Here is a 25795-nt window from a genome sequence, read left to right as displayed (position 1 = left end):
TTAACAGACCATATTAATTCACGTTAATGTCTGAATGCTGGGTGTGGTACGAGTTCACTATTATGCAGCATTTTTGCTTTATTTCCCTAACTGCTTATAATACTTTTACACAAATCATAGATAGTACATCTGTTCAATTTAGTTTACTCATTTTGAGCTGCAAGGGATGATCTGTGAAAATAGATTAGAGAACGTAAACTTCTTTGCCAAGATTGTTAATAATAACCTTTATTCTCAATAACCAATTTCAGTAATCAACGTTACCATTTTCAGATCTTGATAGATAGGTTATTGCATATTTCTTAAAATACGAGTAAAAATACCCTCCCTGATTCGTTGGTAGGTAGATCTGTTATGTACCTTCCAATAAATGAAAACGAGTATTTTTACTGCTATTTTAAGAAATATGCAATAACCTGTCAACGGATATCTGAAGATGGTAACATTGATTATTGAAACTGGTTATCAAGAATAAAGGTTATTATTAGCATCTTGGCAATTAAGTTTATCTTCTCTAATCTACAACTGTACAAACTCACACAATTAAACCAAACAACTTACAATTATACTCAAATCATCAATTAATCATGAAATTGAAAGCAATATGGAATTTACCTGGAGGTGTTCTGACTGAAATTACTGGACTGTGGGGAGCATTCTGGATGTCTCTCATCATGACTGAAATCTGTATTTGGTACTCAGTGTCAGGTTGAAGCTCTCCAAGTACAAATTCCAGTTGTGGTGTGGCTATGATGTCATCAGGTGGTGCCAAGATCTGTTGTTCCCATGAGGCCACATCATTATTCCTGAAAAGATTTTAATCTCAGTCTACAGTTAGGCAAAAAGAAATTGAATTTTGATTAAAAGTCAGAAAACTGCTATATATACATCTTTACATGACACTGAACACTTAACTTGGGTTTTAGGTTGTGAAAGGTGAAGCTCACGATATGAAGACTTGTACCTGTAGAATGAACAATGATGGCAATAGCCAACAGTTACAACTATCAAAGAGTAGACAAAAACTGCAATAAAAATAGGCAAATGCATATTCACCCAGAAATTAGAAGTTATGAAGAAAGCATGAAAACCATTACAATGGAATTTCATCGTAATATGTCCCACCAAACAGAGAAATGTTTTAGAAAATCCAATATTAGATGTGGTTTCCAAGTTGACAATACACTAAAACTTCATGTAGAACATAGATTGAGAAGCATGCGTGACAAATTTGATGGCTCTGGGATATATAGGATTGACTGCAATAATTGTGCATCGAGTATAGATTTAAGTGTCAGGAAGTTATTTCTGAAAGTATTTGTATGGAGTGTAGCCATGTATGGAAGTGAAACATGGACGATAAATAGTTTGGACAAGAAGAGAATAGAAGCTTTTGAAATGTGGTGCTACAGAAGAATGCTGAAGATTAGATGGGTAGATCACATAACTAACGAGGAAGTATTGAATAGGATTGGGGAGAAGAGGAGTTTGTGGCACAACTTGACCAGAAGAAGGGATCGGTTGGTAGGACATGTTCTGAGGCATCAAGGGATCACCAATTTAGTATTGGAGGGCAGCGTGGAGGGTAAAAATCATAGTGGGAGACCAAGAGATGAATACACTAAGCAGATTCAGAAGGATGTAGGTTGCAGTAGGTACTGGGAGATGAAGAAGCTTGCACAGGATAGAGTAGCATGGAGAGCTGCATCAAACCAGTCTCAGGACTGAAGACCACAACAACAACAACAACAACAACAACAACAACAACAATTGTGATAAGTACTATATCAGCCAAACCAGCCACTCTTTTAATGTAAAGGTTAAGTAGTATTTATGGCCACGTAACAAAACTGTCCTGGGGGTTGAATTTAGTAGAAACTGGCCTTACTACAGGGAACTCTGAGAATATTATGTGTATTCTCCACAAAGTGCCAAAAGGTGTGGGACACAGCATGTTGGGATTACTCCATTTGTTATGATTTCAACTCCTGATAGTTAATTTATTTTATTCCTTAACTTATATTGCAGTTTTTATACACTTTCAATTGGTATACATCTGGTAGGTGCTTGGATAGTTAAAAATCCTAACTAAGCTTTGTCCCCCCCTTAGATATAATATTCAGGGCATTACTGTGTGCTGATTCTTGTAACGTACATATGTAGTTTCCATGAGAGCTTCACTAATTGAAATAAAATACATATTAGAAATTTCTAATGAGCTAATCTGCATCTTTAAACAAATTAACATACACCATTAAAAAGACTAGTATTCCAGCTTTTAAGTAACATATTTAAGTTTTCATAAAACTAATTAGCTCACAAAGTAATTAACAAGGGACTTCCATACCATTATAATTTGCCACTGCAAATTTTGCCTCTATGCTTGTTAGATTCCTAAATTTGACATTATACTTCTGTTGTTTTATTTTTATGAACAAGATGACATACTTCACTCTTGATTAAGTCATTAATTAAGGTTTTGCATAATTTATTTTTTCAAATGACTATGGGAAACATAAATGAGGAAAGGCACCCATTCAGCTGTAGCTGGGTGTTGCATGGCTCATTGAAACACATGAAAACACACATGAAGTACTATTTTTATCACTCTTTGTATATGGGGGCCTCAAGCATTGAAAAAAGAGCAGTAGTTAAAAAAACTTATAATGACTCTGTACTGTTACTGTTTCTGTGTGCCACACATCAATCAGCTTCATGTGAACTGTTGCTTTTCCTCGTTTTTGTTTACTGAGTCCCTGCCAATCAATTGGCAGCACACTAGCAGCCTAAAAATTTCTACATGTTGCGAAAGACCTAATACATCCCACTTAGTCCGTATGGCCAATTCTCAGAAACTGACTTGTGGTGCATCCCACACCTGTGTAACGTGTATAAAATTCAAATTTTAAAGAATTAAAAGAAAGGAAAAACAGAAAGGACAAATCCCAAGTTGTATGAAAGTTCCCAATTTTCTTTTGAAGAATTTACTATCCATCTATCATGTCTTTAATACAATTTTTTCTAAGTGTATACTGTTTTTAAACAAAGTTACAATTTTCATTGAAAATGAAATTAACTGCTTCAGCTTTTTAACTATTTTGAGTTTTTCTGAATAATTTGGATGAAGATAACTGTTAAAGGTGGATCAAACATGGGCATCAGGTGCTTTTATAGATTTCCTCCCTCAGCAGCAGTAGTGGTAAGGAGGAAACTAGGAGAAAATTTTGCATGAATTTCCTAGACATGTTATAATGTTAGGTGGAGATTTTAATTTCCTGCTGTGGACTGGGAGATTCAATTGTTTAAGATATGTTTAGAGGCAGAGAATCAGTGAAATTGTTCCAAGTGCTTTCTCCAAAATTACCAAGCCCAGTCAGAGAACCTGCTTACGAAGTTAACACTTAGACCTACTTGTTACTGATAGACCAAAACTTTTAGACTTGTAGAACGGAGAGACAGTGATCATAAGGCTATTACAGCATCAATGTACATGGCAGTAAATAGGAACAAAAATAAAGGTAAGAGCATCTTTCTACTCAGCAAGAATGACAAGAGACATCTTTCAGATTACCTAACAGAAGAACTCCAGCAGTGACAATGCTGAGCATCAATGGACAAAGTGTAAGAGCATCCTGCAATATGCTTTAGGTGAGTATGTACTGGGAAAAATTGAGAAGGATGGAAAAGACCAACTGTGGTTCAGCAACTGTGTTAGAAAGCTGCTATGAAAACAAAGAGAGCTTCACTATAAATTTAAACACAGTCAAAGCCTCAAAGAAAAACAAGACACCAAAATTGGTGGTAAGGAGAGCCAAGCATGAAGCATTCAATGAATTCAAAAGTAAAATTCCATCAACTAGCTTGACAGAAAATCATAGGAAGTTTTCTTCTTATGATAAATCAGTAAATGGATTGAACCCATGTCTCTTGACAGTCTGTGACCACAGTGACACTGAAACAGACTATGACACAGAAAAGGTTGAATTCTACGTTATTTTTGTCCAAAACGATTTCACATGAAAAATCTCACTGTCGTTCCTTCTTTAAGTCAGTGCACAATTGTGAGATTTAAAACTTTCCTGGTGTACATATTGTTCCTCAAGATTTCGGACAAACTCCCAGGTGTTTGCAACTTCCTGCCACAGAATTTCGGTGCAGAGACTTCTGGCCATCTTCAGGTGATACTGGCAAAAACTCCCTGAGCTCTGGTATTTAAGGACCCCACAGCACATGCGTGGTGGATTCACTTGGCATTGCACGTGCGCTACTTGAGCGCATTCGATTCTGCTGCGCCGCGTGCCCTCCGTGGTGAAAACTCGCCGCATCGATAAGCTGGCCAGAAGACTCTGCACCGAAATATTGTGGCAGGAGGTTGCACACATCCGGCAGTTCACCTGAAATTTTGTGGAACAATATGTACACTGGGGACGTTTTAAATCTCACATCAAGAATCTCTATGGGAAGGAACTGATGCAGTATATTTGAAGGGTTTGATAAGTTACGGGAAAAAAGAGCAAGGCTACTGAGCTCTCTGATATTTTTATTAAGTTGCAGAGACAAGGGTATTATTCCAAAGTTTGCAAAAATTGTGCATTTTATTAATAGCATTGCTGCAAATAACATCAAACGCAAAGCAAGTATGGCATTAGTGAGAGAGAGGATTCGTTTCAGTCGGCGTGAACTGGATTCCGTATCAAAGGACATGTATTATCTTCACTTAGAATTGGCAGCAAGACTGTCTACATTGTCTTGGGACTGGATGCATGGTGTAACATGGCCCAAAGCAAACTGGAGCCATGGCAAAGCTACGACGAGGCAAATAGCGAAGTTCGACCGACTTTCGACACAGATGCTGGAGGAAGTTCCTACTCGATGATCCATTATTAATTTGACGGGGAAGCTTATAGATGATGCGACTATGTCTGTGTTAGTAAGAGGTCTCAATTTTGCTCTTACACCTGTCTCACCACTACTGCTGGACTTTGTCAGTTCCATCGAAGAATCTGTGAGTTGTCATGCTACAGATGAAGCTGAGGAAGTGTGCCAGGAATCTTGTCATGTGTTGACAAGAGCTACACCGCCAAAGAGCAACATCTCACGTATGGAGAGGGCAGCCCTCCATAACTTGCGAGCAGACCCAGATACAGTTGTACTTAAATAGGACAAAGGTAATGGTACTGTTTTAATGCTCCGGGGGACTATATTCATAAGATTAATGTTTATTACGTGACTCAACATATCACAAAATAGATAAGGATCCTACTACCTGAGTGGTGAGGAAAACAGCAGAACTTCTGACTGACAGTTCCTTACCAAAGGAGGTAATTAAGACACTAAAACCAAATATTTCAGTTCCACCTAGGCTATATGGATTGTCGAAGATCGACAAGGATAACATGCCATTACGTCCAATTGTGCGTAATATTGGAGCAGCCACTTACGACTTAGCAAAGTATTTGGCTTCTTTGCTGAGAACAATGGCAGGAAAGTGTCCACATCACATAAAGAATTCTAGTGATTTTATCAGCAAACTTAAGTTATTGCAGCTGCAAAGTCATGACTTGTTGGTCAGTTTTGGCGTAGTTGCACTTTTTACAAATATACCTCTTGTGGACTCTCTACATCTCATTAGCAGCAGGTTTGGATTTGACATTACAGTGCTGTTTGAGCACACTCTCTCCTCCAGATATTTTTTATTTAACAACGAGTTTTATGAGCAATCAGATGGCGTCACCCTGGGGAGTCCTTTATCTCCCCTGATGGCCAATCTTTTTATGGAAGATTTTGAGGAGCGAGCACTTGCCTAAGCTGCTTTTAAACCAACAGTATTTTGGTGATATGTTGATGGTACTTTTATAGTTTGGCCTCATGGTTTGGATCATCTGTGAGAGTTCCTACAACATCTGAACTCCATACACAGAAATATAAAATTTATTATGGACTTAGAGAAGGAGGCTTGCCTGCCATTTTTAGACATATTGGTACAACGTAATAACGATGGCACACTTGGTAATTCGGTATATAGAAAGCCCACTCGCACAGACCTTTACTTGCAAGCCGCTAGTTGCCACCATCCAGCGCAAACGATGGGTGTTTTGAAGACATTGATTCACCAAGCCCACGTTATATCTGACACCGATAGTTTGCAAATGGAACTGGAGCACCTACAGACTGTATTTCTGAAGAATGGGTACTCATCCCAGCAAGAGGAGAGAGCGTTGCAGACCTGTAAACGATGGAACAAAGAAGAGGAAGAGGTTTTTAAAACGACTGCCTATTTACCATATATTGGTAATATTTCAGCGCAAATAGGCAGAATACTAATAAAATATAAAGTGAAAGCAATCTTTCACCCTCCGGCAAAAATTTCGTCGCTGTTGGGATCTGTCAAAGACAACTTAGAGCTGTGCAAGGCAGGTGTTTACAGGATTCCGTGTGAATGCGGCAAATCTTATATGGGGGAAATGACACATACTGTGCAGGACTGCATTGTAGAACATCAGCGGCATATTCGCCTTCTTCAGCCTTTTAAGTCTACCATCGCTGAACACTATATTTCCACTAGTCATGCCATGAATTATAATGAGACAAAAATTGTGGCCCATACGCCTAACTTTTGGAGTTCTATTGTTAATGAATCCGTGGAAATGCAGCTGTCTGACAATTAGCCTCTTATTAATCGTGATGGCAGTTACCAATTGAATTTGGCATGGAATCCAATTGTCGAAAAACTTTGTGTCCTCTGTTGCTGGTGTAGGTCTGTGCTGGAGCCGTAGGAAGACAATCAAATTGATATCAATGCAGCAAGTTTTCACCACAGAGGACATGCGGCGCAGCAGAATCGAATGCGCTCAAGTAGTGCACGCGCAACGCCAAGTGAATCCACCATGCATGTGCCGGAGGGGCCTTAGATACCAGAGCTCAGGGAGTTTTTGTCAGTATCACCTGAAGATGGCCAGAAGAATCTGCACTAAAATATTGTGGCAGGAAGTTGCAAACATCCGGCAGTTCACCCGAAATTTTGTAGAACATTGCACAATTGTCAAAATGACATATCAAAATAAGTGACTATCAGGTAGAAAGGCAACTGTAATCACTCAACAGAGGTAAGGCCACTGGATCTGATGGGATACAAAATCAATCCTGCAGATAATATGTGAAAGAACTTTCCCCTCTTCAAGCAGGGGTGTAGTGTATGTCCCTAGAGGAGCAGATTGTTCCTAATGATTGGGAAAAAGCACAAGTTATTCCCATTTTCAAGAAGGGTTGTCGGTCAGACACACAAAATTATAGACCTATATCTTTGACTTTGATCAGTGATACAATTTTGAAACATGTTTTGTGCTTGTGTGTTATGACATTTCTGCAGACAAAGTCTCCTGTGTAAGAATCAACATGATCTCCAAAAACAATGATCATGTGAAACCTGCTTGCTCTCTTCAGCCTTGAGACCCAGAAAGCAGTAGCTACAAGTGCCATTTAGACCCTACATTACTTGATTTCTGGAAGGTATTTGATACAGTTCTGCATTGCCACCTAATGAACAAATTGCAAACGTAAGGCACATTGGACCAACTGTGTGACTGGATTGAAAGGTTTCTAGCAAATAGAATAATGCATATCATTCTGAATGGAGAGAAGTTTTAAGACATGAAAGTAACTTGCTCCAAGGGAATGTTATAGGACTATTAATTTTTTCAGTATATATAGATAATGTAGTAGGTAACATTGGAAGTTCATGATGCTTTTTGTGGAGGATGCTGTTGTATACAGTAAGTTGCAACAATAGAAAATTGTAGCGAAATGAAGGAAGACCTGCAGCAGATCAATGCTTGGTGTTGGGAATGACAATTGACCCTTATCATAAACAAATATAATGTATTGCAAATACGTAGACTGGAAGACTTTTACTGCATAAGAGGTGATCTCAAAAGTTTGCATTCAAAGGCCATATAATCCATAATCAGTATGCCAATAAGGCAAAATTGCTATGAGCATTGGAGTAATCATCCCATTTGGTAAAACACCATGTCCTGCTGTGTGAAGAAGTCCTTAACTGCCTGCTACACATACTCGTATAACAGGAATCATTGATTCATTTTAAGGAACCCATGGCCTGATAATAACATGGGGAAAGATCGGGACTATTAGGATGGGTGCTCAAGTGTTTCCCACTTGTCCAAAATGGATGAGGCTAGCCTCCCAGATCGACTGGCATCTTGTTTCAAATCGCGACTAGCACGGAACTTGGTTCACCATTCTGAAATGGTGGTTTTCAACAGACATGCTGTCCCATACACATTCTTCATTTTCTGATGGATGTTTATTAGTATTTTTCCTTCAGCAGCCATGAAAGAATAACAGCATGTTGGTCCTGTTTGGATGCATTTGGTAATAACATCACTATAATTCACATTTACACAGTTACTGCAAACACATAGGAAAGACAAGAATGTCACACTAATCCCTTGCCTACACAATGTTTTGCATATATGCTGCATCAGTGGCCTCAAATGGAAACTTACATGATTTCAAAATAATCACTGGAAGCAGTTACTTCCATAAAATGTGTAGGGGTATGTGAACAGACTAATATGGAGTGGAATCACCACATAAAATTAATTGCATGTAAGGCAGATGCCAGACAGATTCATTGGAAGAATCCCCAGGAAGTATAGTCCACCAACAAAGAAAGTAGCTTACAAAAAATTCATTCAACCAATACTTGAATGCTGCTTATCAGTATGGGATCTGTCCAGACAGGACTGATAGATGAAATAGGCAACATCCAAAGAAGAGCAGCATGTTTTGTAATGAGTTTATTTAATATGTGTGAAAGTGTCAAAGAGGTGCTCAGCCAACTTCATTAGTAGATGCTGCAAGAGAGGCATTATGCATCATGGTATGGTCTACTGTTGAAGTTCTGAAAGCTTGCTTTCCTGGAAGTATCAACCAGTATAGTGCTTCCTGCTGAGTATATCTTGCAGAAAGTGCATCAAGATAAAGTTAGAGGGACTCATGCCCACACAGAGACTTACCAGCAATTGTTATTCCTTGAATCAAACATGTCTGGATCAGGAAAAAGGGGATGTGACAGTGGTACACAAAGTACCCACTACCACACACGAAAAGGTGGCTTACAGAGTGTAGGTGCAGGTGTATAACACTACTAATAGTTTATTAACGATTTAATGTAACTCCTTTCTGTATGGGAACTGTGACTGAAAAGCTAAGGAACTTTTCTTGGTTGCATTCTCCACACATCATAAATATTAAGGATATTATGATGTGCTATATTTTAAATGACTGTGTTTTTAATTTTACTGAATTCAAGTTCTCCTTTCAAAAACATTTGGGAACATTAAAACACAGCAACAAAAAGAGAACAAGTATGAAGAGTGTCATATCAGCTTACCCTTTATCAGATGTATATCTTAATTCTATACGACCATGTAAACCAACCAACACTGGAGGTACAGAAAACACAAGCCGGACTGATGTGGGATCCACAGCCTCCACGATATGGACTGTTATGTCACCTGTATGCAAGAAAGAAACAGAACACTTACATGAAAATGATAAGTAGAATAGCAGTTATATATTAATATACATGTACGAGGGCCTGCTGAAAAGTAATACCTCTGAAATTTTTATTCTGTTGTCAATATTGGTTGAGGTATTATATATCATGCATATTACCCAGTCAATTTTCCCACTTCACTGACTCAAGCTGCAACCCTCTACCACCAGAAGGCTCTGAATTGTAATGTGTAACATAACTGCGTCAGTGCATGGAAAACAGTGTGCTACAGTTGAGTTACTGACTGCAGAAAACTTCATCCACACATGGAGCACCATCTCCTTCAGCTTGACAATTTCAGACTAGATACGAGCACTGTGACATCTGCAACAATCTGACATCTTGTGTTCACCATCATCAGTCATCCTCTATACTGTCCCAACTGGGCTCCATTGATTTTTATCTGTTTCCAAAACTTAAAGAACACCTTTGGAGACTTCACTTTGATAATAATGAAATGTGGCAATAATAAGTGAAATTGTGCCTCTCAACAATGTCAAACATTCTACATTGATGGTATCAACGTTGGAAGAAATGTGTTCAGCACCAGGGTGACTAAATTGAGAATAAATATGTATACATGAAGAACATAGCTGTAGAATATTAATAAAGTTTATTTTATTTACAAAGCCTTAAAAGTTTTCACACAAAAAATTCAGGGCCATTACTTTTCAGCATGACCTCCTATTTTCTGTAGGGCAATTAATTCATTTGGAACAGGACTACAGTGAATAATTACGAAATGTCATTTTGAACACACTAACCTGTCTTCTGTGAGGGTAGTCTTGGAAATCCTGGTGGCAGGTTATCTATCCCAAATCCTGTAACAGGCCATGAAGTTAATTGTATGAACTTTAAAGCCTGAGACAGAATGTTTAGATGTGTGTGAAGTCCTAAGGGATCAAACCGCTGAAGTCATCAGTCCCTAGACTCACGCACTAATTGAACTAACTTATGCTCAGGCCAACACACACACACACACACACACACACACACACACACACACACACACTCACTCACTCACTCACTCTCTCTCTCTCTCTCTCTCTAACCTCTGGCAGGAGGACGCAAATAAAAGCTTGTGGTACTAAGTGTTCACATTAGCTAAAGAACTCATGTAACACATAATACATAAACTACAGACATTTCAAACAGTATAAAAGTCAATTTACTTTGAGCTCTCATTTTAAGAAATAAGGAAGTGGTGAAGATTTTTGTGGTATAAGAGGGTAAATAGTCTGAGGCTTTATTATGTGGTATGTAGTTAAAGGGCAATCGACATTTTTCTCCAATTACGCAAATACTAGTATATGTTGTATTAACTCCTTAGATCCTTTCACTAACATTTTGCAAACTCTCTTATTAAAATAAACATCTTCGAAATTTATCAGAAATCACAAAATAATGATCCTCCTCCTAACATGGAATGGCCCATGAAACTACCTAGTAATTCTGATTTTTTTTAAAAAAAAGTATTTGTAATATAAGTGGCATTACTGAAGTACAACTTTAGAATTATACCTGCCATTTATTATACTTGCCCTTTATCCTGTATACTACTAAAATTCAGTGGATCAAAATGATGATGATGATGAGGATTAGCTTGTGATAAAGAAACCATGATGCTAATAGGGACATATTGCAGTTAACTTCAGAAAACCATATATCTTTCAAAAATAACAGTACTCGTCATGTGAAATTTCTCCTGATGCAAATGCAATGTTACATGTGTCACCACCAAAAGCTCCCAGAAATTAACAACAATACATGATCAAGCAATAGTGAATACTATAAGGAGATGGAACCTGAAAGGAGGAAATATTAATAGCAATAAAGAGGGAAATAAAAGAATATTAATAATAGAAGAAATTTTGAAAGCATCAGCAAGAAAACAGATGTTAAAGAAATACAGTAAAAAAATCTCTTTCAAAAATGATGATGCAAAGAGGAAAGATGGAAGAGGTATTTATTCAATTACTATGTTGCCAATCTTTTCCTTCATTCATCACAGTAATGGGAAGTCCTGGATAGAATCAAAATTATTGAGAGGATAGATATCCATTTAACTTACATAGTGATTATTGATACAACTGCTTCTGTATCTATCTATTGCTAGCCTTTACTTTTTTAAGGTGACCCGGTAGACTGCTCTTTCAATCATTATTTTCCTTTGCTCATTCATATCTATAATCTCATATTAAAGACACCCTACATGGTGTGATTCAAGTTCACTGTCTCATTTTTGCTGAATACAATCTTTCTTCCAAATAAAATTTCCAGTTTTTGCTTATTTAGCTTGAAGGAAAAGATAGCATGTTGTTGGCGTACATTCAATATCTCTAGAAACAACCATGCTTATTTCTGCCTCAGTATAAAGCACACTTAAACTGTCTTTACCTTTCTGCTGGCTGAATACAGAGTGTTTCCTATTCCCCCTAAATTATCTCAGAACATATGTTAACCTTCCTCTTCCCTTCACTGAAAGAAATACCTCAATCATACCTTCTGATGTCATTCTCACACTTTTGACCACTCTTTCCTATCATCATTACTTGTGAACCAATATTCCTCACACCTCACCAAAGCAGCATGCATGCAGATATCAAATCAATTTTCTAACATTATTCAATGAAGATTATATGACTGGAGAGAAAGAAATAGATGAGATCATAACTTGTACTCAGGTTTCCATTTCCTGAAACTATTGTCTGTTGCAATTCCTGAAACAATTGTCTTAAAGCACAAAGACAACAGTACAGGCCTCAATACATACTGGTTGTATTCCTACTTGGGAAACTGTTTTAGTAGGAACAGATCTTACAGATATAATTACCAATGAGTTTTGCTAAGAACCTGTGGTGATCATTGATTGCCAGTGACTCTGGAATGAGGAGTGTTCTACCTTCAGAGTCGGTGAGCTTTGGAACCAGTACTTTTGTTGTTGTTTTCAATGCTCTGCTATGTTTCATGTGACTGCATGATAATAAAGTGTGTTTGACAGAATAAAGTTGGTTATTTCTCTCTGTGGAATTCATCAGCATTGGTAAAAAAATCCACAAACCTTTTATCATCCTTTTTTTCTAATGTTACTCACATTTTATCCCGAAGAGGACAAACAACAACCTGCACAATTGATATCAGGAAATTTAGTCCAATTAAAGAACATGCTCAGATTATTTAAAATAGAATTCAGTTTCCGTATTCAAAATAACACTGTGACCTTGTGAATGCCTCCTCATTCCTCTGTTAATTGATAAAAGTCATAAATACATCAGATGTCTCTTCCTGGTACCAATTTTATGTAGTTATGGACCTTTTACAAGAATTAATGTTCACTTGGGTATCATGTTCACATGTGTCACAAAATCTAAAATGTACATAATTATCCAGCAGGTTATTTGGGTTCCACCATTTAAAACAACTCATCAATTTCAAAGTTGTATTATGCTCCAAGAATATCAGACGATTCACAAGCATTTGTTAAATTTGGACTCGGTATACAATTTTTTCCTTGCAATTATCCTGAGTACATCTTCTACTCAGACTGTTTTATCACATAGATTTCATTTACTTCTTTTGGTCTATTTAATATCATTTGTAGCTCTTCTGTTTGGTTTCAGAATCAATTGTTTCAGCACTGAGCCTTATTTATATCATTTGTATGTAATCCAGAGAACTCTCAACACTAGCAGAAACTTGTGATTAGATTTCAGTAATTTTCCAACAAAAGTTAAACCCATGTAACATAATACTACAGGATTTATTTAAGAAATTAACATATGGTCACTTCCATTTATACTCCATTTTATATTGAGGCAAGCATAAGTTTTCAATGAAAGCATAACAAATGGGTTATACTGTTCCACCACTCTGGACATTTTTAATTATAGCGTTAAAAACTTAAATATAAAATTAAATGTTGTAGGGTACCTGCACCTGTAGTACTACTTACACAACAAAAATAAAAGAATTTAGAGACTAGGGCTACCAGAACTGCCCCAAGTCAATGGAATAATCGATTTGCTTGTAAAGTTAAAATTTGGCCACCACTACAGAACATCACAGCACTCATGCTCCTCATTCCACCAATCACAAATTCAAATATATCTTTTCCCTGTCCCACTACATTGCTGCTGCAATAATTTAATGGATCCACCACCGCAGTTCTATCTACTGCAGATATTGAGGGCAGGTACCTGAATGGTTTCGAGGGTCAGAAAGAAGACCCTGCTGGTGCAGACGCGCCAGTAGCTCCTCAGGAGTGGTCGGAGGACCACGAGGATGACTGTGAGGTGACACCATGGTCCCCTGCTGTGAGTTGTAAAGGGGTGCTTGGGGGGCAGCATGCTGTTGAATGTGGTACAAAAAGTCTTCAGGGATTTGGAGAGGATTAGATTGGAATGGTTTCTGCCCTGTAGATTTCTTTCCTAAAATGTCATGTTCAGACATAATATCAGCTGATGATGATTGTGATTTTTGTGCTAAGTTTATGTAAGCAAGTTTATCATTCGGAAATCTATTGGAGTCTGGAGCAGTGTTTGGTAAAGCGTCTCGTTCTCTTGCACCTTTAGGAATTGTCTGCTGAGAAGCAGTGTTTGGAATAACAACATCATTAAATCCCTGTGGATTTGATGAACTCAACCATTCTCCATGGAATGTATGTGGTAGTAAGGCTTTCTGAGGAGCTGGTATTTTATCTGGGATGTATGGAGGCGATTGGGCAAAATTCTGGCTATGGTGTGGATCTATAATATCAGGGTTCTGCAAAAATATTTCATGTGAACCAGCACCATTACTTGTGGTACCTGGCACGTGATAAAATACCTCTTGTGGGTGGACAGGATTGTGAGAAACTTGTACCTTAGCACCTGGAGGAAGAAGTCCCTGTTGTTGAAGTTCTCTTATTAGTTGTTCCTCTAGAGAGCCTGGGTACTGTTCAGGAGGATGAAATTCTGTAGGTATTTGTGGAAAACCTAAATGTTTAATTTTGAAGTCATTGTGTTCAGGGTTTTTCACCACTGGTCTGGAGGCACCATGAGAGGGTGCAGGAGTTATGTAAATTTGTTCTGATACTTTGGGTTTGGAGTCATTTATTTTGGAAACAGGCCCAGGTTGTGTTAAATTTTTCTGTCCAGCATCAAGTTCTTTCAGTAGCAAGTCTGTACCTGGCAATCCAGTAGAAGTCATTCCAGCTTTACTGTCAGTTGTATCAGGTTTAGTTAAACCCGTTGAATTTTTAACCGAGATATTGTTTAAAATGTTTGTTTCATGTTTTCCATAAGTTACAGTGGGCAGAAAGCTATTAGAAGTATGGTCATCCAAGTCAAGCTGTCCACCATCCATTGCACTTCCAAGCTGTTTGGCATTAGAAGTCATGTGACTAATGAAGTCATTATGTCTGTGGTCAACCAAGTCAGTTTCCTGCAAGGGAAGAACAGGACTTTTTGGAATGTACTCAAGAACATCATGAGATTTATTTCTTGTGGCCATCATAGGAGGCTGTGACAAATGATCAGGTGCAAAAGGCCCCTGAAAAACATGAGAAGGTTTTTGTTCACTGATATTTTCTTGGAAATGTTCCATAGGCATTGACACTGAAGACTGGGTACCTTCCTGTGTTGTTACTGAAGTTAAATCTTGTGATGGTGACTGGGAAAGTGAAGGGTGGTAAACAAGTTTTGAATCTGGGGAGACATGGGAAGAGTTGTCTAACTGGTGATGTCTGTGTTCTGTCCCAAGCAGTCTGTCCATAGTGTCTGTCCCTGAAACAGTACAGGAAGAGTCAGGGACTGAAATCTAATTACATTATTTCAGAAATGACTTATGACTTCAGTGCAGATATCTATAAGAATAGAGGCTAGCTTAAGGCTACCAGGTAACACAAACATTAAATATGACAATATTAGAGAAGGAAAGTTGCCACTCACCACATAGCGGAGATGCTGAGTCGCAATAGGCACAACAAAAATTTACACAATTATAGCTTTCGGCCATTAAGGCCTTTGTCAGCAAAACACACACACACTAATGCAACTTGCATACACACCTGCAGTCTCAGACAACTGAAACCACATTGCGAGCAGCAGCACCAGTGCATGATGGGGGTGGCAACTGGGTGGGGGTAAGGAGGAGGCTGGGGCGGGGAGGGGGGGGGGGGATTGTATGGTGAGGATGGCAGACAGTATTTCGATGGGGGACAGGAGAGAAGGTGCGGGGGGGGGGGTCGGGGGGGGGGGGGGGGGTAAGTAGCAGTAAGAAGAGAAATAAAAAGAAATTAAAAGACTGGGTGTGGCAGTGAAATGACGGTTGTGTAGTGCTGGAGTGGGAACAGGGAGGGGGCTGGATAGGTGAGGACAGTGACTAATGAAGGTTCAGGCCAGGAGAGTTATGGGAATGTAGGATGTATTGCAGGAAAAGTTACCAACTGTGCAATTAAGAGAAGCTGGTGTTGGTGGGAAGGATCCATATGGCACAGGCTGCAAAGCAGTCATTGAGATGAGGTATATCATGTTTGGCAGCATGTTCAGCAACCGGGTGGTCCACTTGTTTTTCGGTCACAGTTTGTCGGTGGCCATTCATGCAGACAGACAGCTTGTTGGGTGTCATGCCTACATAGAATGCAGCACAGTGGTTGCAGCTTAGTTTGTAAATCACATGACTGGTTTCACAGGTAGCCATGCCTTTGATGGGATAGGTGATGTTAGTGACCGGACTGGAGTAGGTGGTGGTAGGAGGATGTATGGGACAGGTCTTGCATCTATGTCTGTTACAGGGGTATGAGCCATGAGGTAAGGGATTGGGAGCAGGGGTTGTGTAAGGATGGACAAGTATATTGTGTAAGTTCGGTGGACGGCGGAATACCACTGTAAGAGGGGTGGGAAGGATAGTGGGCAGGACATTTCTCATGTAATTCAGTTGCTCCAGTCCCACATGGTACTGAGTTATGAGGTGAATGCTCCTTTGTGGCTGGACTGTGGGAGTTTGGGAGGTGGTGGGAGACTGGAAAGATAAGGCACAGAAGATTTGTTTTTCTCCAAGGTTGGGAGGATAATTATGGTCAGTGAAGGCTTTAGTGAGACCCTTGGTATATTTTGAGAGGGAATGCTCGTCATTGCAGATGCGACGATCACTGGTGGCTAGGCTGTATGGAAGGGACTTCTTGGTATGGAATGGGTGGCAGCTGTCAAAGTGGAGGTATTGCTGGTGGTTAGTACGTTTGGTATGGATGGAGGTACTGATGTAGCCATCTCTGAGGTGGAAGTCAACAACTAGGAAGGTGGCTTGTTGGGTTGAGTAGACCCAGGTGAAGCAAATGGGGGAGAGGTTGATGAGGTTCTGGAGGAATGTGGATAGGGTGTCATCAATGAATCTGAACCAGGTGAGGGGTCTAGGATTCTAGGTTTTTGGGAAGGATTCCTCTAGATAGTTTAGCATAGGATGGTGCCATACAGGTGCCCGTAGCCTTACCCTGAATTTGTTTGTAGGTAATGCCTTCAAAGGAGAAGTAATTGTGGGTGAAGATATAGTTGGTCATGGCGACTAGGAAGGATGTTGTTGGTTTGGAATCCATAGGGCATTTGGAAAGGTAATGTTCAACAGCAGTAACATGGGCATTTGGAATGCTAGTGTACAGGGAGGTGGCATCGATAGTGATGAGCAGGGCACCGTGTGGTGAAGGGACAGGAACTGTGGAGAGTCAGTGGAAGAAACAGTTGGTATCTTTTATATAGGAGGGTAGGTTCCAGGTAATCAGTTGAAGGTGTTGGTCTATGAAAGCATAGATTCTCTCAATGGGGACCCAGTAACCGGCCACAATGGGTCGTCCTGGATGGGTGGGTTTATGGACCTTAGGAAGTATGTAGAAGGTGGGAGTGTGGGGAGTGGTGGGGTAAGTAAAGAGATTGACTCTGGGGAGGGGTTTTGGGATGGGCCTAAGGATTTGATTAGTGACTGGAGATCCTGCTGGATTACCAGAATGGGGTCACTGTGGCAAGTTTTGTAGATGGATATATCTGACAACTGACGGAGTCCTTCCACCATGTAATCCTTACGGTTCAAAACAATGGTGGTGGAACCTTTGTCTGCAGGTAGGATTATAAGGCCAGGATCAGTTTTTAGATGGCGGACTGCAGTTCTTTCTGTGGATGTAAGGTTAGTTTGCATATTGAGGGATTTGGGGAACGATGCTGAAGCAAGGTTTGAGGTTAAGAAATTATGGGAAGTTAACTGGGGGCAGTTTGGAGACAGTGGGTGTGTATCACAGTTGGATAGAGGATTGAACTGAGTTAGGCAAGGTTCAATATTGGTCTTTGGTTGAGTCTGATTGGTCGGGTTGGTGGCAAAAAAGTGTTTCCACTGTAGGGACCGGGAGTAGGAGAGAAGGTCTTTAACAAGTCCTGTGTGACTTAATTTGGGTGGGGGGCAAAAGGTGAGGCCTTTGGAATGGACTGATATTTCTGTGGGATTAAGGCTTCTGGAAGGAAGGTTCATGACTGTGTTGTGGGTCTGTTAGATTCTGGGTGGTGGTGGGAGTTTTGGAGGGTGGGGTAAGCGTAGTACGTCTGCAAGACATGGTTTGTAAGCTATGATGGGACATGGGGGAGATTTGGAGGTTGTTGTAGAGGTGGTGGACAGTGGTACTCCGAGGTGGGAATAGGAAGTGAGCAGTATGGAAAGCTTTTTGAGGTGGCATTGTGCATGTTGCTCAAGTTCCTGCAGGGCAAGTTTCAATGAGTGTTATGGGTTCCAGGAATTTGGAATTACATAGCAGGAGAATTTTGCGGATGGAGAGAAGGTACTGCAAGGAGGATTGGGCTTGGTTGATATGGTTTTGCAGGACTATGTTGGTGAGGGCTAAGGATTGGCCAAATCTGAACAGGTGGAGGTCATTGTGAAAGAAGGTGTGGCAACCAGAGATGGTTTACTTGATGGTAAGGCCATTAGGGGGGATTTCATGAGCCAAGCAACAACACAGGAACAGAATGTAGGACTGGGATCTGGCTAGGGATGAGGAAACTTTTCTGTATTGATGCAGATGGGAAGAGCAAGGATCCATGGTGGTGCAAAAAATTCGAAAAATTATGTAAAAAAGTAGAATTATGTCCAAAACATTAAATATGTAATGGTAATTTAGTAAATCAAGACAATTAGACAAAGTGAGAAATTATTGTGTGCAGGCTATTCACCAAAGTTAACAAGTGTCAACATTTTGTCATTGTGAATGAATTCTAAGCAGTTGCATCAGTTATTAATATCTTTTTCAAATTATCTGTTTGTTAAGAAAACAAATTTAAGCATCAGAAAGCTATTAAACATTAAAGAAAATAATAAATTATAAATACTGACACATTCAGTTTCAGGGACTCATATAAACTAAAGTTATGAGTCTCTACACTTCTAATGAATAGCTGTTGATAATTTTATATTAATGGGCTGTATTAGGTCTTTTGCAACATGCAGAAATATTTAGGCTGCTAGTGTACTGCCAATTCATTGGCAGGGACTCAGTAAACAAAAACGAGGAAAAGCAACAATTCACATGACGCTGATTGATGTGTGGCACACAGAAACAGTAACAGTACAGAGTCATTATAAGTTTTTTAACTACTGCTCTTTTTTCAGTGCTTGAGGCCCCCCTTATACAAAGAGTGATAAAAATAGTACTGCATGTGTGTTTTCATGTGTTTCAATGAGCCGTGCAACACCCAGCTACAGCTGAATGGGTGCCTTTCCTCGTTTATGTTAATTGTTTCCTGCTTAGAATTTCCATTATTGTAATATTGGTGAAGATCAGTATTTATGGTCCCTTTATTTTTTCTGAGCAAAGTCCTTCGTCATTTGCATTAGCTAAAAGAGAACATCCTCAGTTCTTTCCCTGGCTTCTGTATTGCTATTAGTATACTATGATTACAGTATCAGTTACATATGCGTGCTATTCACAAGATTTTTGAAATGGTAAAAAGTCAATATAGTATTTGCTTCTTGCTTTTATTGTATTTTTAAATGGCAAGATTTTACTACGTGCTCTGTTGGTACATTCAGTAACTTCAGAAGAAACCCTACTGCAGTAAAATGAGTAGCAGGAGAGGAGGAGCAAAGTTTTATAACCCATTAGTGAGCATGTCTATACATAAAGTGTGCTAATCACAACTAACATTATCTAGTACCATTCCATTGTTGTTTTACAGTTGTGAGCTCATGACTATTCCTTCATTATTGCTTCAGCTAACACAGAGATAAGTTGTATTGTCATACGTTCAAATTAACAGCAGTAATATAAAATACATAGTGTACTAGGTGATGGAAAAATTATGATCCAGGCAAGAAAATGACCCAGATTAAGAAAGATCATGGTTCTCTTGTGTACTGGAGTTTTACAAAATTAATGTAGAGCAAGTTCAAGAAAAGCACTATGTAATGTCATGACTAATTATTGATATTGTAATTGTCCAGTACACAATAATCTTTAACATGATTGATAAGACAGCTGGATGTACCTCAGTAAATCCCAATAATTAAAATAATTAAGCACTTTAGCAATAGTTGGAACATTTGAAAAGTAATTGTTTAAAAACAATATCTTTATTAAATTTTGCATAAAAACAATTTATGTTAAAAATCTGACAGTGTCAAAGATTTACCCTTCTGTTATAAAACAGAGTCACAGCCAAGTTTTTATGACTATGTAGTGTTTCATTATAACATTTACAATATTCTAGAATCAATAGTATAATTTTTCACCACAAATTGTTATCTGTCTATGTAGGGGTTGGTGTCAGTTACTTTTGTTGTTAGTTCTATTTACAATTGGTAAATGTGCATGGTTGTCGGCAGTGCAGTTATGGTTTTGAAGATTGGATTTAAAATTATCAGAGAAATAGAATGTAATACCGGGTACTGTAAATGTATGTGAATTTATCTGCTGCATCTGGAAGCAAGAAATCAAAAGACATATTCCAATGTTGTCAGGTTATTATCTTATTATGAAGTATCCAGGACCTGTCATACCTAAATTAAAGTACAATTTTTTACAACATTCAAGTAGCTAATGACATGTGGTAATATGTAAGGTTGAAGTACCAATTAAATCACCTGACTAACTTTCTTTTGAAACAGTCTGATAGTTATATTAGAATATATACTCTGCAAACCACTGATGTGCATGGTAGAAGGTGCTTAGCATAGTACTACATATTATTTGTTCTCCCATTTCCTATAGAGCATGGGAAGAATTTCTGCTTAAATGACACTGTAATTAGCCTAATCTTGTCTTCACAGCCCCTACAGGAGCAGAATATAGGGGTCTGAAATGTAATTCTAGATTCTTCATTTAATGTGAGTTCTTGAAACTTTGTAAACAGGTTTTCATTAGTAACTGGCATCTGTCTCCAAGAGCCTTCCAATTAAGTCTTTTTAACAATTTCATGATACTTTCCCATGAGTCAAACAAACATGTGACCATTCTTCCCATCCTCCTTTATGTAAGCTCAGTATCCTTTGTTATATTTGGTGCAGTTCCCACGGGATTATTCAGATGGTATGATTCAGATTCAGGTTCAGATTCTTTATTAGTTATTAGGCATTTGTACCATGCAAATAGATTTCATCAGTACATTTACTTATTAATATTATAAAATATATATTGACATTATTTACATGGTTGTATTTTGCATTTCTAAAACTACTTCTAAAAAATAAAATGGGTTTACTAGCAAGAAGCTGTGCAGTTTTTCCTCAAATGATTTGACTGGTATGCTTGTGACTTGTTTACACAGCTATATATTTTGATTGCCATGTAGATATGACTATTGTTTGCTTTTGCTGGTCTGTTTGTGGTAAGAGCACAGTACTGTTTGTTCTTTTATAATAATCAGGTTTTTTATTTGTTCCACTCACATTTGGTAGTTTAGTGAGTATGTAATTAAGACTTTCCAGAACATATAAATTAATTACAGTTATTTCCCCAGAGTATTTTCCAAATTTTAAAATAGACTGAATAAAGGAAAAATATGCTGTCCTTACAAGTTCAAAGGTGACACATGACATCAGTTTCTTCAGCAAGTATATTACTCTTGATAACTGTCACTTTTTCTACTTGAGTGCTCCATGTTAGTTTGTTGATAAGTGTAATGCCTAAAAATTTTACATTTTGCTTATCTATTTTTGTAGTCTTTGACAGACTGACCCACATATTCTGTGTCTTATTTACATTTAACAGTAACCATTTGCACTGGACCAGTATGCTGCACTTTCTTTCACCAAATTCATTCTTCTGACAAGGTCTTCAAATACATAGTTTGCAGACAAAAAAGTAGTATCATCTGTGTACACATTTGTCTTTACATTTGTATTATTTGATACATCATTTATTTATAACAGGAAAGGAAGAGGTCCTAATTTTTATCCCAGTGGCACTCCATGTTGGATCTCAAGTGTGTTTGGTAACTAAGCTCCTGAACTCACCACCTGCTTTCTTTTATTGAGATATGATTTCATTAGTTTCAGACTTTTGCCACAAATTTTATAGCATTCTATTTTGGAGAGCAATAAATGGTTGTCAACACGATCAAAGGCTTTACTCAGATCACAGGATGTTACTTGTGTATGACCATGGTGCTGTAATGCTGATGCAATGTTAGTAATTAATAGTTCTACAGCCTGCATACATGATTTTTAAGTAGTTTCCTTTGTAGACTGTCTTCATTTTCCCCATTGTCCTGTAAACAACTGAAGTCTGTTATCTGCCTTACTTAAACTGAGCTTCTGTGATCATTCCATTTTGTGTCTTTGCAAATTGTTATACCCAGGTATTTGTATGACTTGATTGATTCCAGTTGTGGCTCACTGTTGGGGTAGTCACAGGATTCTACTTTTCTGCATTTTGTGACTTTAACAACTACACATTTTTGAATATTTAAAACAAACTGTCAATCTTTGCAGCGCTTTGAAATCTTACAAACACCTGTCTGGAAATAGGTGCAGATTGTTTTAAATAGTATTCTGTTATAGATACCTGCATGATCTACAAAATGTCTGAAGTTATTACTATCTACTGTCAGCCAGATGATTAATATCCGGAATGAACAACAAGGGCCCCAACACACTTCTTGGGGCACACCTTAAATTACTTATACCTTTGGTAATGACTCACCATGTAGGCTAAAAGTTTGCAGCCTCCCTACCAAGAAAGGCTAACATTTGGCTCATATGTCACCAGAGCAAATGATAATGATAAACTAAAAAATATCCACAAAAACAAACTTTATCTCTGCTTGAAATTTCACACATTCATGAAACACAGGTGGAAATGAAAATAAATCATACCAAAGTACAAACTAATTTGCAATTGAAGTTGTCATAAAATATTTGTGGATACAATAAAGAAACATGTATGGCAAAAGTACTGTCCTACAAAAGTTTTACTCGACTCTGAACCCAATACAATTTTTTATCTGGTTATTAGAGACTATAGTAATGTAGCAAAAGTGTTGTAAATGAGCATTTTGACACCTATGCACATACTAGAACAATGTATAAAAAAGGTAATCAGGTTAAACAAGAAGGTACAATTCATGTGAAACAAGGAAGAAACTAATTGGGACTTAAATAAAAGAAATTCTGCTAGACAGACTGTAATTCTGATCTACATCCACGTCTGAACACTGCAAACCATCGTGAGATGCATGGTAGAGGATACATCCCATTGTACCAGTCATTAGAGTTTCTCCCTGTTCCATTCATTTATGAAGCATGGGAGGAAAGATTGTTTGAATGCCTATGTGCATGCAGTAATTATCCTACTTTTATCCTCACAATCCCTCTGTGAATGATACGTATGGGGTTTTAGTATATCCCTAGTGTAATCATTTAATGCCAGATCTTGAAGCATTGTTAGTAGACTTTCACAGGATAGTTTACATCTGTCTTCAAGAGTCTGCTGTTTCAATTCCTTTAGTATCTGTGACACTCTCCCATGGATTAAACAAACCTATGACCATTCATGCTGCCCATCTCTGTATACATTCAGTATCCCCCATCCCCTGTTAGTCCTATCTTGTACAGGTCCCACATTTGAACAATATTCTAGGATCGGTTGCACAAGTGATTTTTAAGCAATCTCTTTAGTAGACAGATTGTGCTTCCCCAGTATTCTAACAATAAACCGAAGACTACCACCTGCTTTACCGATGTCTGAACCTATGTGATCATTACATTTCATATCCCTATAAAGTGTTATAGCCAGGTATTTGTATGAGTTGGCTGACTCCAGCAGTGGCTCATTGATATTATAGTCATAGGATACAATGTTCTTATTTTATTTTGTGAAGTGCAAGATTTAACATTTCTGAATATGTAGAGCAAGTTGCCAATCTGATCACCATGTTGAAAGCTTAACAAGGTCTGACTGAATACTTATGCAGCTTCTCTGAGATAGTGCTTCATTACAGATAACTGCATCATCTGCAAAAAGCCTGATTTTACTATAAATATACAACATAAACAGCAAGTATCCCAACGCTCTTCCATGGGGCACACCCGAAGTTACTTCTACACCTGATCATGAACCTCCATCTAAGATAACATGCTGTGTCCTCCACCAGAAAGTCCTCAATCCAGTCACAAACTTCACCTGATAGCCCATACGATCATACTTTTGACAATAAGCGTAGGTACAGTACTGAGTCAAATGCTTTTCGTAAATCAAGAAACACTGCACCTGATGATCCAAAGCTTTCAGTATGTTGTCCAAAGCTTTCAGTATGTTCTGAGACTCTACAACAAATCAATATCAAGGATATTAGGCAGTATTATTGTGGGTCATTTCTACTACCCTTCTTGTAGATGGGTGTGACCTGTGCCATTTTCCAAGAACTGGGCACGGTTTTTTTGTTTGAGGGACCTACAATAGATTGTAGGGGGAAGAGGGGCTAACTCAGCCACAGATTCAGTATAGGATCTGTTAGAGATTCCATTGGGGTCTGAAGCTGTGTTCAGTTTTAATGATTTCAGCTATTTCTCAACACAACTGACACTTATACTTATTTCATTCATCTTTTCAGTGGTACAAGGATTAAATTGGGACAGTTCTCCTGGGTTTTCCTTTGTAAAGGAACATTTGAACACTGATGCTACTAATAGCCTTTACATATGACCAGATTTTCTTTGGATTTTGTGAAATGTCATTTGATAATATTCTGCTGCACTAGTCATTGAAGGCATCACACATTGCACTCTTGATAGCCAAATGTGTGTCATTCAGCATCTATCTATTGCCCTATGCTTTGTTTTACACCTATTATGCAGTAATATTTTTCTTTAGAAGTTTTTTACAGTGACTGTATACCAAGGAGGTTCCCTCTCATTATGAACTGTTCAATTGGGTATGTATCTATCCAGTGCATGGTCAATTATTCTTTAAACTTGAACCAAAGTTCCTCTACATGCTCCTGATCTGTGCTGAAAGTTTCAAGTTCCTCATTGAGATATAACATTACTGATTTTTTATCTAGTTTACTGAACATATATATCTTTCTGCTTCTTTTAGCTGTCCTTTGTACTTTGGTAATCATTGTTGCCACAACTGCATCATGGTCACTGATACCAATTTCAGTGTGGACATCCTTAAAGTGGTCATGTGCATTTGTTGCCATTAGGTCCAACATATTTTCCTTATGAGTAGGGTTACTAACTACCAGAGAAAGTATTTAGTAAAGTTTCACAGGATGTCTTATTATGCCCACCTCTAACAAAACTGTAATTTTCCCAACTAATTGTTGGATGATTAAAATCTCCAGCAATGGTTAGAATATGATTGGAGAACTTATGTACAAGTGAACTGAGGTTTTCTCTTAAGTTTTCGGTTACAACACATGGTGAGTTTGGTGAGCGATAGGAGGATTCAACTATGCCCATCCCTGATACTGAGTCTTGCCCAAACAATTTCACATGCAGCTTCAATTTCTATCTTGCTGGATTTCAGATTTTTGTCTACTGTGACAAATAGATCACCTACATTTCCCATTTTGCTTATCTTTTTGGTATACACTTAAATTTTCCTGCAAAATCTCACTGCTATCAATTTCACATTTCACCCATCTTTCTGTATCTAGTATTATGTGAGCTTCTTTACTTTTCATGAGCACTTCAAACTATGGCACTTTGTTGCAAATGCTTTGGCAGTTTACCATTAGGATTTTAATACTCTCACCCATGGGA

At 38.2% G+C, this 25795-nt stretch overlaps 1 protein-coding gene across 4 annotated transcripts in view; it reads right to left on the bottom strand.

Annotated features, from left to right (window-relative positions):
- The window catches only part of LOC124805363 (putative epidermal cell surface receptor), a 428974-nt gene that overhangs the window by 70849 nt on the left and 332330 nt on the right, over positions 1-25795 (bottom strand). For 2 of the 4 annotated variants that reach the window (XM_047265922.1, XM_047265913.1), the window contains exons 9-12: positions 13777-15342; positions 10345-10401; positions 9416-9539; positions 616-806 (exon numbers count right to left, since the gene is read on the bottom strand). In XM_047265922.1, the coding sequence (XP_047121878.1) occupies positions 616-806; positions 9416-9539; positions 10345-10401; positions 13777-15342 (1938 nt within the window). The remainder of the gene's footprint in view (positions 1-615; positions 807-9415; positions 9540-10344; positions 10402-13776; positions 15343-25795) is intronic. The other 2 variants (XM_047265930.1, XM_047265936.1) reach the window with 2 other exon arrangements.

This window comes from Schistocerca piceifrons, chromosome 1 (genome assembly GCF_021461385.2).
Source record: "Schistocerca piceifrons isolate TAMUIC-IGC-003096 chromosome 1, iqSchPice1.1, whole genome shotgun sequence".
Classification (NCBI taxonomy): Eukaryota; Metazoa; Arthropoda; class Insecta; order Orthoptera; family Acrididae; genus Schistocerca; species Schistocerca piceifrons.
The sequence above is the reverse complement of the archived record's forward strand: the minus strand, read 5'-3'. Positions and strand labels throughout refer to the sequence as shown.